At 39.7% G+C, this 20,282-nt stretch overlaps 1 protein-coding gene across 1 annotated transcript in view; it reads right to left on the bottom strand.

Moving 5' to 3' along the window:
- The window catches only part of LOC110975978 (uncharacterized), a 39,445-nt gene that overhangs the window by 13,827 nt on the left and 5,336 nt on the right, over window positions 1-20,282 (bottom strand). The window contains exon 2 of the mRNA XM_022228868.2: window positions 269-302. Coding sequence (XP_022084560.2) covers window positions 269-302 — 34 coding nt within the window. The remainder of the gene's footprint in view (window positions 1-268; window positions 303-20,282) is intronic.

Raw genomic sequence — 20,282 nt, 5'->3', positions numbered from 1 at the left:
ATGTTTGACTTCATTGTACCGGGTACCATTGCCAGGGCAGCAGGGCATGGGAAGGATTCTACAAGGAGCCAAAATGGCGCTTAAATCACAGTTTGAAAGTAAAGTCTTGTGAGTAGTGATACCATGTATTAATGTCTTTGTCAGGCTCCCATATGGGCATTAACCCTAACAGTCCTCAGTCCTCCAACAGGTGAAGGATTGAGGAGTGTTAGGGTTAATTAAGAACGGTAAGGCAGAGATCACTGAAGTAAATGGACTTAATACTTACAACCATTGCTTCAATCCTCCTCTTCACGTTTAAGCTGAAAATTAGAGAGAAAAATCAAGGGTTCAATAAAAGAGCTGCTAAACTTGCATTGTGCGAATTTTTCTACATGTACCGTACACAAGTCTTATCAAGTATCATACATTACATGTACATGTATACAATGTCCTCTTTGTGCCATTCTCATAGTGGTAAATGTACCTATAGTACATGTACAACCCAAGAAGTAGCGGCGCTTGTATGGTATGATGTACCGCTTCACCTTCTTTTTGCTTTGAAAATGTACATGCCGTACCATGGAGCTAGGAAAAGACGTTCCTGGCAGCACATGTACCGGTACATGTACCTGTGTGATACACATTTGCAGGTGCAGTACACATGTACAGGTGCAGTGCACATGGGTAGGCATTCACCACATTCAGGGGACAAGTTCTTTTGTGAGGGAAATTTGAACCGACATTTCTGAGTCCCCAGTCCATAACATTTTCGATCCCCACAACATACCGGTACTTGTAGGTGAAATGTCATATATCCCCACAATTACGGTGTGGGAGAGGCTATACATGTGCAAATTCCACTACACATATATTGTACCATTACATGGTGCATACGGGTACATGTATGTCCATGTACATGTACATCTACTGTACAAGAAATGTGCAAGCCACGGTACATAAACAATACAACTTACAAGTACATGTGCACACATACATGTACATGTACATGTATGCATTCATAAACTAACGTGTACAGCTACAGTACATGTACATTAACCCCACCAGCACATTGTAATTTGTTCATGACAATTACCGGTACACGAGAAAACATGTAGTGACCTGCCAAAGCTATGGGGCAGCGCGGACATCCGGGATTCTCGCAAAATGGCAGGTACGGCGCCGGTGAAAACAGCGACCCTAGCGATGTACGCACACGTACCAGCCAGTCCAAGGATCGGGTTACACAATCTTTGCGTTGATCAGTCTATACGCGCGCTTGTTGCAGTTGTTTTCATTGGCGCGGTGTGGTCGCTACCGGCCATTTTTGTGAAACTCGCGGATGTCCGCACTGCCCCATACACATTCTCTGATGTCGTTGCACAAGTAAATTAATATAAACTTAGCCATGTGTAAAGAGAAATTCATATTCTGACTGCAATGCATTGCATGGGTTTCTTATTGCTAAATTAACAATGATCATACTGTTGTACATTTCACAGCTCTGTCCTTCGCATTTTTCCACTTTTGTGCATTGCAACCCTGGCCTTTAATACAAGAGAATAAGGATCAACAAAGTAACACTGCAAATGGCCTTGCAAGCGATGCATCATTAACATACATACATGTACATACATGTACACACAAGGTACATGTACCTTGGCTCCGTGGGCACCTGTGCATTTATAGCAGCTGAGACAATTGGAAACCTACTCTGTGTACAGTATCCAGTGTGAACAAAAACATGATGATCGATCAGTCATCAAACACATAGAAATGTAATGTGTGTAATTGGATCTGTTTGCCAGTTTCAGTTGCAATTTGCATACACTGTACATACTTTGTAGCTGGTATGGTACATGTGCAGTTACCCAGTAGGTCACATACATGTACGTGTACATGTACATGCAAAGGCAGACCCGGGAAAAACTTTTAGGGGTGGAACTTGTTTGGGAGGCCAAAAATTTTGGAATTTGTTTTTTCTGTGTAATATTTTGTGGCCTTTCTGGAGGTGAGGCTAATTTAGAGGGCTTTTGGCATGCTTTGGGAAGAGGAATAAAATGGAGCAAAAACATAATTGCTTTTCTCGCATGTTATCAATTTGGTAAATAATTTGGGCTCATTTTTGGGGGGAGAGGGGCAGACATGGTCCCTGTTGCCTCCCCTCCCCCCTAAGATTTGCCCTTGCCTTCATGTATCAGAGTACAAACAATCCAGCAACAATTAGGAAGACTTGAAACTTTTTATTAGCCAAGGAACTTTCAAGTGTACATGTACATGTACCGGTACATGTATATTGTATATACATGTACATGAAATGTATCTGATAATGCAGGTACTTGAACATGGAAATTAACATATTGTACCCGGATACATGAATGCAAACACATACAAACACCATGGTCTTCAATGTACCCGCATCTTTCTTGTCCCCTCAGCACCCTACATGTATAAAGGGGTAACCACTAAACAAACAACACTTTAATTCATCAAGCTTACCAGTACATGTACTCTTTGGTCCAATATTAGACACATACGGGGGCACATGTAATTGATCACAACTCATGTACCAATAGGGCAGTGAATACCTCCACAGAGAGTAAATATGCACTCACAATGCATATGCATGCTTTATTACAGGTCTTTGTGTACATGTAACATGTACAGTATGTGTGTGCCTGTGTTGTACTGGTGCATGAATTGTGCTGCAGGATTAATAACCTTTTATGAATGTGCTTGTTTGGCACGTGCAGTCCCCCTCCCCCAATGGCCAACCACACCCCCTAATTTGCACGTCAAGCACGTACATGCCAGTGCTTGTACACATACATGTATGTAAACACATAAATATTATATACTATAAAGCCAGAGAACAAGTGGTGCCAGCACTGGGACCCCTTTGGGACCGGTAGTTCACTGTTCCACTTTTATTGCTACATGTACATGTAGATGGTACCATTTTATAAACACTTGAGATCTCTTGGCGTTAAAAACCACCCACACAATGACAATGAGTCCCAGCTGGAACCAATGATCAGTTTACAAAACATCAGGGGGGTGAATTTTGTGGCAAAAACAAGCTGGATAGCAGGGCAATAATATGTTGTGCACCTCACTCCCAGAATTTGAATGAAAGAACACCTTACATCCATGCCCATCTTTCATCTTGATCAGAATACAAAATCTGGAACATCAGTATACATGTACCGGTATTGGACATCATGAACAACCTGTAAATTGTGACCACCTAAAATTAACAGGAAGTGATAAGTAATTCAGGAACAGATTTGTCCAAGTACATGTACATGGTGACCTATGTGTACATGTGTGATATAATTTACATATTTTACAACCATAATCATCAAATTACAAACCACGTTGTACAGATAATCTGGTCATGAAGTCAACAGTGGTGAACGTCATTCAATTCCATTAAAAATGTCAATGATTAAACACAGCGAGGAAAATGAAAATGATGTACAACACGAACTTCAGAAAGGCATGCTTGAAAGGACCTAAAACCACCGTGCTTTTATTTTATGACTTGATTAATGACATTTTCATCTGGTACATTTCCTATATTCAGATGACGACTCTGGGAGGTCTGTCAATCTTTCACGGGGACATTTCAGAACTATTTTGTTGCTGTTTGACCTTTTAACATTAGCAAAGATGCGGCTTTTTTCATTTAACATTCATGAGTCCCTTTACAGAAGTACTGTACAATGCTCCGGGCTTTTTCTCTCCAAACCCAGTTTTGTCAACAGAAAATCTGTCAAATTAAATGATGTTCTCAAACATATTACATGCGAGACCTAAATATGGCTCATGATGACAATCAAATGCCCAGAGTTTCAAACATTGATTTCATTTTGAGTGGGATATCTCCAAATCTAATGGCAAAATAAACACTGTGCACGGAATTTTCGAGTGCTACACATGAAACAATTTGGATAATGTTGAATGTCATGCATTTTCTGTCAAAATTCTCCAACATCATCAAAATTCTGTAAAATACTTAAAATGAAGAAAACCAAATATTCCTAACCATTCTGTTAATATTTTGTAGAATCTGCCATACAGGCACCGCACATGTAACGGTACATGTACATGTACATGTAGATCTACATGTACATGTACACTGAAAGTACAAAAGCATGTACTGGGTACATCTACATGTATGTACTACAATGTAAAACAAAGAATATACATCAGTACACCATTACATGTGTCCTACAGTACAACTGTACATGTACATGTGGTACAATACAATGTACATGTACATGTAGGCCCACATGTATCTACACGTATACATGAACTCTACATGAAGTTATGAACTGACAATGAGGTCACTGCTATACCGGGTATGTATACATGTACATGTACATGTACAGTGATCATATACTGTACCTTACCATGGAGAAATCCTCCATGCATGCGTACATGTACCCTATGCAATTGTAAGTGACCAGAAGAGGGGCCAGGACCTCTTCTGGCCACTGAAGAGTGCACTGTACCCCAGTGGTATGCACTGCACACTGTACACATTTCTACCGCTCACCGTGTCTACTACAAATGACATGTACATTGTACCTGCACACCAATATGTTGATTATCACTGCCTGCCCTTTACCTGTTACCCATTACTGCACGACCCCCCTGCACATAGTTCTAGTATCCATCACTATCATATCCTTGTATTGGCGTGATTATGGGGTACGTTGAGGTTGGTTATCCCCAGGGACCAGCACAACCTCCATGCATGTACATGCATAATCTTGATGCCAAAGTAACAACATGGAGAGTGCTTAATAGCTCTATGGTAAAACTGCAGTGCTCCATGGTGAAAATACACGCTGTCTGCACACTGCATCCGTATGAGTACTGTACGGTACATGCAGAACTCAGTGTATCCGCCAAGTACCAGTAGGTACATGTACATGTACAGAAAAGCCATTTGAAATGGTTATAGAAGCAATCTGTATCAGCTTTTGTCCGGGGGAAGGGTCAGAAAATGTCAAAAGCGTAGCAGCCAATTGATCTCATGAGACGTTGCTCAGCTGCACAACATTTTAATTAAACTTCGTGGACAAGGGTGATCACAGCTTTAAACATTGCTTGTTTTTTTTCAACTTTACATCAGTCATAAAACAGTTGTTAAATTAGCCCTGTCCACCATTTTGAGAAAGTTTTCATCTTTTCTTCATTGGAACCGTGCAGCAAATCTCAAAGATCTCTTACTGCCAAACAAGTATTTCTTTAACTCCAAAAACAAGTTTTACACTCCCTGTATAAACCTTGTAAAGTTAAGCAATGATATGCCTCAACCAAACACCATTCATTAGTACTAACTGCTCATTTGGTGCAACTTGCGCCACCTAAAATGACTGCACAAATTTCACCATAAAGTGTAGCACAAGTCGCGGACTTTCAGTACCATACACAGTGCCAAACTTTTGGGAAGTGTCATACATGTACAAGGACATGTAATTTGTTTGACAATTTACACAATAAAATGTGTCAAGAGTGGAATTGAATTAATGAACACAGATTCGCGGAATTGGCGGCTGAAATGTTACCTGTATTGGTCCATACGGTATACATGTACATGTACATTTACATCTGCCATTACTTAGGGCCTTCCTAATGTGCCACAGGTGCAATTCACAATATACATATTGTACTTGACTTGTACCATGCTGGTACAGCGATGCACCTGTACATGTACTTTGCATGTACATGTATGTCTACCGTTATATCATAGAGGAAGGACACAGAAGGAGTTTGAACTGCCCGGGCTGTAACATCTGGCCAATTACTGCTTTCTAGCATGCCTGGTACATGTACATGTATGTCCAAAGCCAGAGCGCAGCGAACGCTTGCTACGCACCATCTGTTTCACAACCACGAAACCCCTTTGTGCCCTATGATCGCCACCGCAATTTGTCGCTGGTAATCTACATGTACATCCTTAAAACTTTGTGCACTGAGGTATAGGAAATTGAATATTTATGCCTGTGTTGGTGCTTGGTATGATCTCATGACAACATCAAATTCAATGCTTGTGCAGTTGCTTGCATTACGCCGTGTGCCCTAAATCTATACATGTGTATGTGCAGTCATTGCCCTTAATAAGGTCTCTCTTCTGGAGTTATTTTGGGAATAAATAGCCTGGTTGTTTACAAGATTTTGTATTTAGTTTGAATCATTTTTATTATGGCATTTGTACAAAAGGGTACTTTATGAGATTTCACGATCACTCCCTGTGATGAAATAGCACATTTTGTTCCCAATGAACTAAGCTTTCCAGCAGTAGTGAACATTTTGTTGGCCAGTCTTTGCCAAATTCATAACAATTCTTTGAACACTGATGTATTGGACGGAGGAGAATAAAATTACAAACATTGCATGGATAATGGAACAGTGTATCAAAATTTTAAAAGTTTATTTACAATGGCAAAAGCAGGTATAATATCAGGGATTTTTCCTGGTAACAGCAATAATTTGTATTTAATTGCAAGCAAAAACTACAAGTACATGTATTGCTAGGATATTACTGGCCCTGCTCGTCCGGCTAAGATGCAGGCAGTAATCAGACATTTTTGGAATGTTTTCTACTATTCATCTGACTCGGCGGCGACCATCATTCAACACTTTGAAGTGCCTGAGTTGCAACTCCTTCCGTGTTCTTCCTCTATGGTTATATCCCATTCCTTTACAGCAAAACAAAAAAAACAATGTACACGTACACTAAAAAGGGAAATCGTTGCATGAACGCTCATTTATTTTTCTTGATAGGAATGATAAACCCAAGATCTTGCAACCCTCATTTGAGCAAGATTGTAGCCTTGAACAAATAGAAATACATGACTGCAGAATGCTGATATGACGGGAGGACTTGAGGCTTTGAAGAGTCGGGATGATGCTGATTGGATCTTTAATTTTCAGGGAGTAAAATGTTGAATTGTTCCGGTTCCTCCAACCATTTAGGAGTAGCAATGGGGGGGTTGGTGGGAATTTCCAGTTAATAATTTATAAACTTGACTTTCTCACATTCAAAGTGGATTCAGAGCTGCAATGTCCAAAACATGGTAAATGTACTTACATGTAGACCTTTGCTCATATTTCAATGATAAATAAGTGGTGGACAACTGAATGGCTGTTTGCTGTCGTTGACAACATGTCATACGATTTACATGTATTATGCTAAAATGAGAGGCATCACCATTTTAAGTTGGGAGCTATGACAGGTAAAGCAAGCTATGTACATGTACATGTATGGGCATGCATCACATATCAGTAGCTAGATTTATGTCGTGAACACGAAACATTTCGCTGTTTGTGTAAAATCAATGCAACTGTGCCTGTTGATTCAGTGACAGATTTGTGTGGAAAAGACATTTTGTTGGAGAAAAAATATTTTTAAAAAAAATGCTGAAGTATTTTTTTAATAATCAGGTTGGGTGTGAGAATGGGGGAGGCAGTAATGTGAACCTGAAAATTAATGTTCAACGGCTTGATACATGTAATGATGTGTATCAGTGCATAATATAAAGTGGCTCAAGGCACTGATGTTTCTTTCTGCTTGGTTCATATCCAGTTTGATCCACTACTTCCTTTTAGTGCCTCCTTGCACATGTTGCATACACGACAATCTAAAGGGAACACGGATGGCTGAAATGAAAAGGCTTGCTACATATGTCAAGTACTCGGACATGTACACGTACTGCATTTGGCTTAGGATTTCTTGCTAGAACTACCGGCAGGTACCAGGGCACTGCTATTACGCATGGCCCACGTTAGATTTAGTACAGTCTATAACATTTATAATGCATGGCAAACTAGATGTGTATACTGTATTTTATATGCAACTTACATGTGTACTGCATGCACATGTGTACTGTACATGAAACCATGAAACTGACCATCCTACAGGGGTGTGAGTGGATCCATACATGTACATGTACAAAAAGCTGAGAACGGCTTGCTAAAAGCTGAGCACGGCTTGCTAAAAGCTGAGCACGGCTTGCTAAAAGCTGCGATTTAAAAGTCCCATAATCAATTTCGTACAGAGCGGGTGTACAAAAAGGCTGAAAGTCAGAGTAAAAATTTGAACAGAAAAAACCAAAATCGGCTGAAAGGCTGAAAGACCCTTGGTCTTGGCTAGCACTGCTGTCAATCACTGAAGAAAGACCTCCTGAATGCCCACTGAGGCATGTACATTTACACAAGTACAACTTAAGTTTGGGCACATAACAGTATGATGTACATACATGTACATGTACATGTACATTCACTAGCTGCACAAGTAAAACCCTACCGGTACATTCGTTCCCTTACACTCATTCAGTCTGCTTGAAATGCAATATCCATTCATGGCCTCAACTGAACTGCCTATGGCCAGCAAAACCAATTTCAGATACTGTAAATTCAAAGAGGCTACAGCAAGTGTTTCACAGTGTATTCCTTGCATATGCTAACCCAAATTGCATACATGTAAATGTAAGCACATCATGCCTCGAAATAGTACTAGCCTGGCGTACAAATTCTAGCGAAAAATGCTCCGGGCTACCTAAACTTGGTTCCTTGGTTGCTCGGTGGGCTAGTGAAAAATTCAGAATAAGCCTACCTGTTAAAACTTAGATCAAAATACCGGTATATAATGCTTGTCGTGATAATAAATATAAGATCTCAAAAACTGAGTTGTCGTGGATGTGTTTTTACTTGTGTTTTTGAAACGTGATGCTCGCGTGACAGGGCGATAAGTAACTGTTAACGCCATGAACAGAGTAGGCTGGTGGGTTGTAGTACTGGTATAGCATAGCACATGGTACGGCGAGATACCGCGCGTGCACACTATTCTCATTCACTGTTTAGGCCACTTCTGCTTCTGACTACATGCCTCTCAAAAATAGTATCCGTAGGTCGGAATTTGTTTGGTCAATGTTTTTGTCCTGTTGTAATGGCCTGAATGGGGCTGAAAGCTTTCAAAAATTGTCTCAAACAGTGATAAAAACATGTCTTGATATATGTATAATTTCTGCAGTCGACAGATCACAAGAATTATGGACAAATCACACAATGTTACTCAGGTAATCACAACAGCAAACTGGCCGGCAATGTCCATGTATCACCTGGTAAGCGTACATGATGCATCCAGACGGGCGATGAACCATGTGCCATGGCAGGAACTCGTAAGCACAGAAAATAAATACATGAACAAGAAAACAGGTTCTATGAATTAACTTGAAGAAATCCTCTTGCAACATTGATGTGCTGCAGCTGTATGGCTACACCGATGTAGTTTTAATCGACTCGCGACCGGGACGTAAAGACTGGTTAGCACATTTCCATCTCGTGTTCTTCTGCATGGGCGCGGTGTGGTGGGAACCAGTACAGCTTTACTTTCATGCATTGAGCTTTGCGCACAAAATTTCACTACTGCGACAGCGAAACACGAGTGGAACTCGTGAAAATTACAGAGGTTTCTTTTCAAAAATTGCAAATGAAGTGGGAAAACATATAAAAACAAGTGTTTTAACATGAGAAAGGGGTTGTTAAAAGGTGTTTCGTGAAGACAGAAAAGACATCGGCATTAATTTTTATTTTTTAATTTTGTAAATTTGTTTTTCTAACTTGCAGATAAAAATGTTGGGGACTTGCCAAAAAGTAAGGGTCAGTCCGGAAACCGAAACCAGAAGTATTTTTTTGGGGGGGGGCTTATCAATTTTTCCGACCTTAACTGACAACAGCTAGCTTTACTGGGCAATGCAGGAGTCCTTGACACAAAACCATGTGCAAACTGCACCCTCCTCTGATTGGAAAAAGTTTTCTCTCGTTCACGGCACACGTGCGGAGGTCAGAAAGTCAGCAAAAAGTAGCATTTTTTGCCAAAGGTAAGCAACCCAAATGAGAGGAAATATGAAGCACAGATATGATTTTGATCCCGGCTCCATGACCAGTGACTCCAGCGACTTATAATTAACATAAATGCCTCTTTATTTTTTTATACCATGAGCCTTTTATTTTCCGAAATGTCAAATTCTGCATTGGTAAGCTGAAAACAAATCTCGGGTTTTCGACATTTTTTATATACGGGCTAATAAAACTCTAAACGGGCTAGTAAACTATCCATTGAACTAGCCCAGTGGGCTAGCCAGGAAAAAAAGTTAGCGCAAGGCCTACACATGTATTTGTACATGAACTTGTACATGTATGTACAATACCTACTGTATGTACCGGTGGGACTACATGTCCATGTACCGGTCAATGTCCAAATGTCCAGTTGTACACTGTATGCTGTACACAATGACAATGTGACAGCTTTTTTACACAGAATTCTTTCCAAGTTCATGAATAATTTGAACTTAATACACGGTACTAAGTGCTTGATCAGAACCAGGACCACAGTATGAATTTTTGAATTTTAGAAAAATCAATCTCAACTTTCAGCTAGGCACATACATGTACATGTAGGCCTACCTGTACACAGTCACATGTACAGTATACAGGATGTACATGTATATTTGTATGAGATTCTGCCTATCGACGTGTGCTACATTTGGCTACAAATTGATAAATACCGTGTTATTTTCCTAAACCAATTAGTGAAGTTTCAAGTTTCAAGCTTGCAAAATAAACAAGTTGGATGTTTACATGTAGTTTACTTTTCGAGAGAATCCAATGTTATTTCCAACAACTAGCGGAGGTAATCGCATCAATCTTCAGGCGTACATTTTTCTCACTACCGCTTTTGATGCGAAGTTTACATTCTCAAAAAGCTACACCTCAGATGACGGTCCCTTACTTAACGAATGAAAACAGTAACACTGTTTCACAAAATTCACAGGAAACAAAGGAGCGGATTCAGCCAAAAACTTTTTGTACAAATTGCTATGTGTTACAAGACAAAGATCCAACAGAGAAAGACATTTGTCAATAGTTCCAGAGAGCAAAGGATTGGTGACATTTCAACAATGTCATCGAGTGGCACATGATCAAGACTTCTTGGACTGTCACATTTCAAGACTACATGTATATATGGTAAGTTTTGGTAACTGTTATGGTACGTACATGTACAAAATGAGATTACAATGTACATGTACAGTGTACATGTACAGTATATGGTACATACATGTATATAAGCCCTTTTTCACAGCTTTCTCATACATGTACACATGTACAAGTACTGTTTGTACATGTGTTTGTACATGTGTGCATGTACATGTACAAGTGAAAAACAATGCTTAGAATGTTTGTAACATGTATATTATATGCACTGGTACAGGTGTACATGGGTCTTTCTTTTGATATGGGGGCCACTGTGTATTTCAGGGACATCACAATTATCATGACCATGACCGGTTTCTCTGTTACACGTGAAATGAGTCATAAAGCTCTTTAAACCTTTAAACTAAAAACTTCAAAACACTTGATGTTTCTGGCATAAGCTAAATGGCATGCACACCTATGACCTGTGCCATATATTTGCTATTCAGGCAACTTTGTGTTAAACCAAACAAAACTTGCAAAACAATTCCAAAAACAGCCAAAAAGTGATTATTTTTGGAAAATGTTTGCCCATTTTTATGCCACCTGAAACCCAATCTAGAAAAAACAACTTGTGATAAGAATACATTGTATGTACACAAAACAAAATGGGCAACAGTTGAAAAGAAACCTTTACTAACAAAAAATGGCATGCATAGAACCATCATATTTGGTTTCTCAGTTACACATCAAATAACTTGGCTGCACCACTGCATAAATTGAGTCTGTACACGTTAAGTACACGTACATGTAGTTATTCAAAGCAAAAATCATTTACATTTATGGCATGAATGTATTATCAATTACATATCAACAAGTTTTGAATATGTTTAGACAGTTTTGAAATTTTGACCACCGTGTCACACATTTAGCCCCCTATTTAAAAGAAGGACCCACATACATGTACATGTATACACTGTACATGTACCAGGAATGCCAATGAATTCCTGTACAATGAAGGATTAGGAGTAGTGCATGTACTTAACAGCCCATGGGCAAGGTTTGCCGCAGATTTAACTCAATGAGAAAGAGATACCCTACCAGTACCTGTATGGTACATGTACATGAACAAATACACCAGTGGTTTAATCTACACAATGTTGGATTAACATGTAACAGTCACATACATGTACATGTAGCTGTCCGTATAATGAACACAAGCAACTGTGAAGCATGACATACATGTACATGGCGCAAGTCTTCGTTATGCCAAGCATTTGTTTCGTGCATTGCACAATGTGTTGCACTTGTAACCTGCACTTTTCATGAGGTTGCCAGTAATCCAAATAATCACAACATAGTGCAAGCAAGCACCTGTATCTTCTTGTTACTGTGCATTGTGAATCCTCCTCTACTGGTATGCAGGAACTGAACTCATTCTTTGTACATGACATGTACTTCAATTTCTACTCGTGGGTTTCGGGTCCCATGCAAAATACATGTACATGTGTACATGTACACTGTACATGTATGTAGTAGGCCAACATGTACATGTGCATGAACGTGTGTTGTCCTTAACTTCCCAGTCCTCTGTAATCTAAAGCTTCCTGGTGGACGATGAAGGATACTTTCATTCTTGTTCTCCTTACCTTCATCGTCAAAAGACTGGGGTCATTGAATTTGCCCCTGATTCAAAGTTAAAACAATGCTGCAAGCCATGCCCATGATGTCCATGTACATGGGCAATACATGTACACGTACATGTACAAAGGTACGTACATGCTGTACAGATCACACATTACCAATGTGCATACATGTACATGTATGTTGGCCCTGCATAGCCAGCCCTGCATACAGAGGACAGTTTCTTTCCTTAGAAAATTCAGGAATGAGTGGACGTAAATCTGTCATCACAACAAATTTGCTCCATTGTAGGCCTACATGTATATACATGTATGATCATTTAACATTTGCTTACATGCCGTTCTCACAACTGAAAGTGCCTAGACATGTACTGTACCGTGTATGTTACATGTTGGGCAGGTCCTATATGTACAATTTCATCAGTTTCATTAACGAGAATAATCAATTTGAAGCATTTGTTTAGATTACATACCCGCTACATGTACATGTACCAGTGCATGTGTAAATATTTAACGTAAGTGTAGTACCAGTGTTTTGTCACTACACTGTCGTTATTATCATAGGAACATATGCTTCCGGTGTAAGTGTGATATTGGGATTATGGGTCCTTAAATCTTGGCTTTTAGTTTGTCTTTATCTATTCATTCAAGCTTCACTTCCATGAATTCAGTACGACATCCTATGTACTCAAAACTTGGCCATTTCTCATAATATCCGACGACATGTAAACAGCTGTATACTAGTTGCATATCTGATGAACCAACGAAAGTGAAATATCACCATTTTCGAGAGAAACACATTTTCTGTTCGGCAGTTATTATTTCGATGGTTAGTTTAACCCTCTTTTGATCTCTGCATATAAAAGAGTCAATATTGGTCTCTTGAAATCATTTCCTCATTTGTATTTTTGGCTCTATGTGCAGTACTTTGTTCGAATATTGCTGTCAAACCTATTCGTCAGTTCGTGAGATAAAATCTGAAAAATCACCAGAATGGTTGATTCGCCGGTTCGTCAGATATGCGACGTACTGACTCTGTAAAAATAATATATGTACATGTACATGCATGATAATCTTGCTTCCAGCTCGACATCAAAATGATACAACCTGACCTAACCTGTGGCTACTCGTACATGTACATGTATACATGTACAGAGGTACGTATATGCTGTACATACACTGTATATCGTGGTCAGACCTGCATCGTAGGTTCTCTGTACGGGAAAAAGGGGGCTTTTAATATTTATAAATGTACATACACCGTTTGTAAAATCTCAAAAAAGGGCTGCCAAATAATCCTCCATTATCTTACAGTAAAGAAATTAAATACAGTGTACATGCAACAGCATCAAAAAATCAGTGAAATTTTTCTGTCTGGTATGTTATCATTTTTATGAGAAAAAGGAAATTTGATAATTCCTTGTAAATTTCCAACCAGTGTCCAGACAAATGCAAGTACACTGTATGTAAGTACATGTCAGTACCGTACTGTACATGTACATGTACATGCCTTGTACTAGAACTCTGTAGTGAGCAGGTAAAGGATGGATGATGTAATCATTTTCTAATGTCCCAGTGTTCAATTTCCCTTACTCCCCAAAATGTAAAAAGCTCCCCAAAATTTGCCTCCCATAAGAGAATGTCCATCGACTGTGCACAGCAATCAATTCATTTGTCCATTCTCTTTGTAAAAAACCCACACCCCAACAAGTTTGTCATGTTTGTATTGGATCCAATCTGGCACACAATGTACAGTACCTACATGTACCGGTACATGTAGCGTGCAGACTTTCAAGCATGTGTTTGGAAGCATCCAGTGTACATGTAATTGGCTACAGCTTGAAATTACAGACAATTCTTATGGCAATGGCTGTAGCTAATTCCCATACAGTTGTGTGTAATTTCAAGCCGTAGCCAAAAAATTCAAACATGGCCTTCTTCCTGGCTATGATGTCATTGCAAAGCACCGCATCAAGCACCTGTACATGTACATTTAAGTTTGTACATGTACATGTATGTGTAAAGGGTATAAAAGCTTTTCGAGGTACATGATCACATGTATGTCCCATTCCACACATAAGGAATTTGAATGTGAGATAATGCACTCATTTCTGAGGCCAAAGTTCAGGCTTTTGAATGTACTGTTGAGAACCACGGACAAAATGTCCATTAATTACCCACTTCTAGGAAAGATGAAGACTGCATATACTCATACAAAGGTCTACTGCATGTAATTTCATCATGTGCACAATACATGTACCAATTGTCACTGGCTCACTCTTGGACAGAAAACTTTTTCATTTGGACAATTACATGTATAAGGTTACATGACATCGTATCCATTATTTCGGACTACCCATTGGAGTACAAAGATAGCAGCAAGGTTATGTACCGAACGCTATTTGCCTGACTGCATTATCTTTGTTCCCAAACATACCATGTGTGTGCATCTGCAGTGTCTGAGACGCGTTTCCAGTGATACCAGAACAGCTATGAATATCGTCAGCGAGACCCCATGTAAATTCAACTGATGGATACCTACATGTACCAAGTACATGTATGTACCCTCTACCTGTACACATACATGTACAGTAAATGTCCATGTACCGGTACGTATTCAGATGAAGTCACAGTTTCTCAGATGACCTTGACAGAGATCGCCTCGTTTTTGACTCAAGATGGCTGACTGGTGAATAAGGCCAACAATGCATTTATTGCTACACTTGATGTATGTCACCAGACGATGATTTTGACATGGGCGTACATGTACAACTTTGCCCTCAGGCTGGCACTCAGGAAGAAGTAGCATAATGTACCGGTGTTCGACATACATGTACATACAATGTACATACCTGTACACCGGTGTCCTACCGATGTGTTCTCATACCGGTAGTTTCTACTTACCGGTACCTTTGGCCTTTCTCCATTACAGAGGAAAACGGATCAGAATACAATATTCAAGTGGTACATTGAGTGTTCTGAAATTTTGTGTCTGAACAGATGCCCACCTTTGGAAAGGTATCACTTCAATCTGGGAACTGCTCCACTCTCTTTCACTCTACAAATACATGGATTTTGTTCTTTTTAATAAACAAATGTACAATTTATATGACGTGGTGCACATGTACATGTACCGTACTGATACTGAATACATGTACCAGTACATGTACGTACCCGGGCTATTCCACTGTTGAGGGACAATACTTTCCTTTTTTTCTCTTTCTCTTTTTTTTTTTTCAAGAAATCTCAATATGGGTGCAGACTGAATTGTGGGATCAAGCATTTGTCCACTTACAAGTTTTGGTCCCCACATTATCTGAACATACCAGTACATGATGTACATAAATTATGCACATGGACAAAATGTAATCCAGACTATTAAACTGTCAACAGCACACTCATTGTCATGTACATGGTATGTAATTTATGTACCCGTATGTACATGCATGTTCATGATACTGTATATACGAGTTTGTTCACCCTAAAGGTTTATGTACCGTTTGTGGGGCGATCCCTTTGTTAAAATTCACCTTGAGTGACAGAAATTTCATCCTTGCTGTGCACTGGAACAATTTGCCAAATTATTACAGTTCACTGTGCATGTACAGAAATGTTTCACTGCATCAAGCATTACATGCACGTTTCACCACCTCGATAGCAAACTGGTGAAGGCACTTGAAAAAAAAAAACAATGGAAGTTTCTTCTCAAAAATTTCAGGTGTACATGTAAGTAGGCCAATATATTTACACAAGTGTCTTTGATGGATTAAAAAAAAAATCTTTAGAGGCACTTCTTGAACACAAAGAATGATAAAATTTGGGGGGGGGTAAATTAAAATACTGAAAAAAAACTTATTTATTACTTTTAACTTGCCCGTAAATGTTTTAGGGTTGCACCAAAAAATTAGGGTTGGTTGAGAAACTGGAAATACTTACTCTATTGGGGAGGGGCTACGACATAGGCACTTTTCAATTTGCACTAACAGAAACAGGTGTCCAACAGACATCCATGGACACACCCCTCTGACTAAACCCTACACTGAGTGTGCATCAAAAGCCTTGTCATAACAGAAATATCTCATAGTCAATGAAGGAGTGACTTGGGCTTTAAAACCTGCAGCAATTTCACGCACAAAAAAAAGTTCAACTCGGGCCAGCCCCGAATCACCTGAGATCAAAATTCACTCTGGGCTGACCACTGAACTCAACCATGCTCTAGACCTTGCGTGAGATTTTTATGTTGAACATGGTAAGGTACGTGTAGAAATACTTAGCCGGTAGCAGGTTCGAGTTTTCCAAAGGTTGTACCTGCAATTTTTCAAGGTACCCTGTGCTGAAGCTACCTACATGTAACAGTATGGATGCTGACAGATATTTAAATCAAGAACAGCTGAAACGTGTGCACATGCCAACTCACATTTCTGACACGGTTTGCATGGTGACCTCCACCTGTACTTTCATTTTTCATTCCTACTTTCACTCTTTTTATCACCATCAGACAAATGAAGAACAAATACACATATAATTTGCATAATAATAATACCAGTATGCTAATATACATAAAAATAGTGCTCACGGCACAGTACAATCAGGAAACAAAAACATAAACTGATCTGCAATTCAATAGTGGTTAACAAAGAAGTGAGTTTTCAAGGCAAATTTCAACTCAGAGACTGAAGGGACAGGTAATTCCAAAGATGAGGACCTGCCTTATGAAAAAGATTGATTACCCCATGAATTGGAAGTATCAGGAACAGGAAGCAAAGAGGCATCAGAAGATCTTAAGGAGCTAGGTGGGCTGTACATGTACCATCATGACCATTGCGTTTACACTTGATCCGGCAAGGAGGATCAGATCCAGCAAGGGGGATCAGATCCAGATCGAAAAGTGTGTCAACGCAACGCAGGATCAGATCCTGATCCCGGGATCTGATCCTCCTCACAGGAAGGATCAGATCCGGTTCAGATCCCGCAGGCAGGATCAATTTGCAAGGGTAAACCCAATACTGGATCAGATCCGGATCAGATACCGGAATTTGACGTAACTACCGGTACATCAGGTGCAAGTCTTGAAGCGAGCGAAAAACAAGTCTGTGTCATTGTGAAGACGTACATGACATTGTACACGTACCATACATACGCTGTTGGCCCGGCCGCAACGTACATAACCAGCATTACGCTGGTTCTCAATTAAGCCTGTGTACTTTCATCCTGTGAGTTGGTAGTAAACTGGTACTTGCCCATTCCCATGCTTTTTCCGCGTCGCCTTTGTGACTTTTGTTACCACTGCATATCGCTCATCCAAAACCTTCCATTCCCCATTTTCATCGTTTCATCTGAAATTACCCCTGGTACATGTACATGTATGTGAGATAAGACGAGACATACATGTATATACTGGCTGCCGTTTTGCTCCAGTGCGCATAATCAGTGAACTGTTCGCGTAACCTTTGCCCTTAGATTGCAGCGCTTCATCGACGCCATGCGGGATCAGGATCCAGTGTTAACGCGGCACGAATCTGATCCCCTCGCTTGATTGCTCTCGCTGGATCTGATTCTCCTTTGCAGGATCAAGCGTAAACACTGCGTACAAGGTTAATAAGTTGACACTGTATTGTGGAACAGAATCACGTAAACAATGAAAACCAGTAAAAACGTGTCCGTGATACAGTCAGCAACTAGAAGACTTTCAGATGTGTTCCTTGAATGTGGCTGATGAGCTTCTAGGGCAGAGTCAATTTGAATAATTCACTATTCGAACATTCGACACCAACTGGCAGATTTTTGACGAACAATCCCAGTGATGGAAATAGCTGGATTCGTATCGTAAAAAGCAAGACAAACATGAAACTGATCTGCAATTTTTGCAAACGGAAATTTCTTTTAAAATCATGCATGTGGCGAGCTGGCGGCATGGATCGGAAACCGGCCCCGCACTAGCGATAGCGGCTTCATAGCAAAAACAAAATATTTGACAAAACAAACTCACCCCCAGTTTCTTGCCCTAGTTTTGCGCAGCACGAGGCCCATGAATCGTGGGGAAACAAGTTTGCTACAATTTGATGGGATTATATAGCACGTGTAGTTCGGTACAAAGCGGTATGAGCGCACACATGTACATTCAATATGTGATACATGTAAGTGGTGCCATGAACTACACGTTGGTACATACATCCCACGCGTGATACCAGCTTCGCACATACATTTCATTTCGTGATGATCAATGTGCAACAAAATGCCGAAAGCACCGTCCAATGTGCCATTGAAAAATGGCAGAGAGATATGCCATGGCTGAAACAAAAGAATCAGTCCTTTACTGTGAGTTATGATCGTCAAATCTCAATAAAGCACCGACACTTACCGGTACAGTGACTGCTGATCAGTGCAATGTGTAGTGATGTACATGTATCCCATTTCCCTTTTCTTGTTACTTTCCTTGTTTATTATTTTTAAAATGTTTAAGTCACCGCCCGATCTAGGTCAAATGTAGAACATCTCAGGAGTTAAAATGGCATCCCAAAAAAATCACGAGTAGGGACTTGCTTACAGCGAGTTTTTGTTTATTTTCCCCTTGATTCTGTAAAAAATTGTTATTCCACCCAATTTTTGGCCAGAGCAATAACCAACCACCCTGCTATACCATACCTGTGTGTTGTTTCATTATTTAGCCTTGCTGTACACATCAGTGGATGTTAAAACTGTATAGCATGATATAATGGTACTGAATTAGGCCCATTAATTTTTTGGTAGTCAATTCATCATATTGCTAATCAAAAGGCAATATGATTAGCAAATTTGCTAATCAATTTTTATTTTCTTCTTTCCATCACTGAATCCATATATACAAAATTAGTTGCAATAACACACACAACTGTACATTACAATTACATGTACTGTAATAGCTTCTCACATCTACATGTAGGAGTATCTTCAGCCACGATTTCGTAAGATTTAGAGACAAACAATAAATCTTGTCCTTTAAAAATTTTTAATGAATAATTTACCCGGTACTTTTTGAATCACTGTAAGATTTCTGTTACTTTTCATCTGAATCTGCTTGAAACAAGCCTCCACAGTGTAATTTTTCTCATTTAAAACAAAAGAAAATTTTCCCTTTGTTTTCATGCATTTTGCATTCGAATATTCTTCGGAAAACAATATTTGAATATTCAATACTCGATCGAATATCTGGATATTCGGCACAGCCCTATGAGCATCAGAAGATGCCCATAGCATTTCCATGTCACATCTTAATTCAGCACACAAGAAGCTAAAGTCAGGTTGATGTTGCACAAGTCTGAATTGTTCAAGTTCATCTCAGGGTTTGAAATCCTATATGTACCAGGATGCAATAAGCTTGGTTTGCTCCAAAAGCCACAAAATGTGCCAAATAATATAGTGAGAAGACAGTATTGATATCGAAACCTTAACGTAAGACAGCCCTGGGTTCACCCAGGGTTGAGTATAACCCAAGTACAGAACATGTAACAGGTTGCATTGTGCAGGGCACCTAACATGTCTACAAAAGTGCCTGCGGTATGCACAAATCAACTCTTCCTTAATCCCACGAACTTGCTGGGTCCGTCAATATCAGATTTTACGGTAATTGATACGGGTACATCAGTAACCCAATATCAAGTACGTGCGTATTCAATATATTGCATATTTCCC

This window comes from Acanthaster planci, linkage group LG08 (genome assembly GCF_054643075.1).
Source record: "Acanthaster planci isolate LZ-2023a linkage group LG08, COTS_SCS, whole genome shotgun sequence".
In the NCBI taxonomy this organism is placed as follows: Eukaryota; Metazoa; Echinodermata; class Asteroidea; order Valvatida; family Acanthasteridae; genus Acanthaster; species Acanthaster planci.
This window is presented reverse-complemented; position numbering and strand designations above follow the sequence as displayed.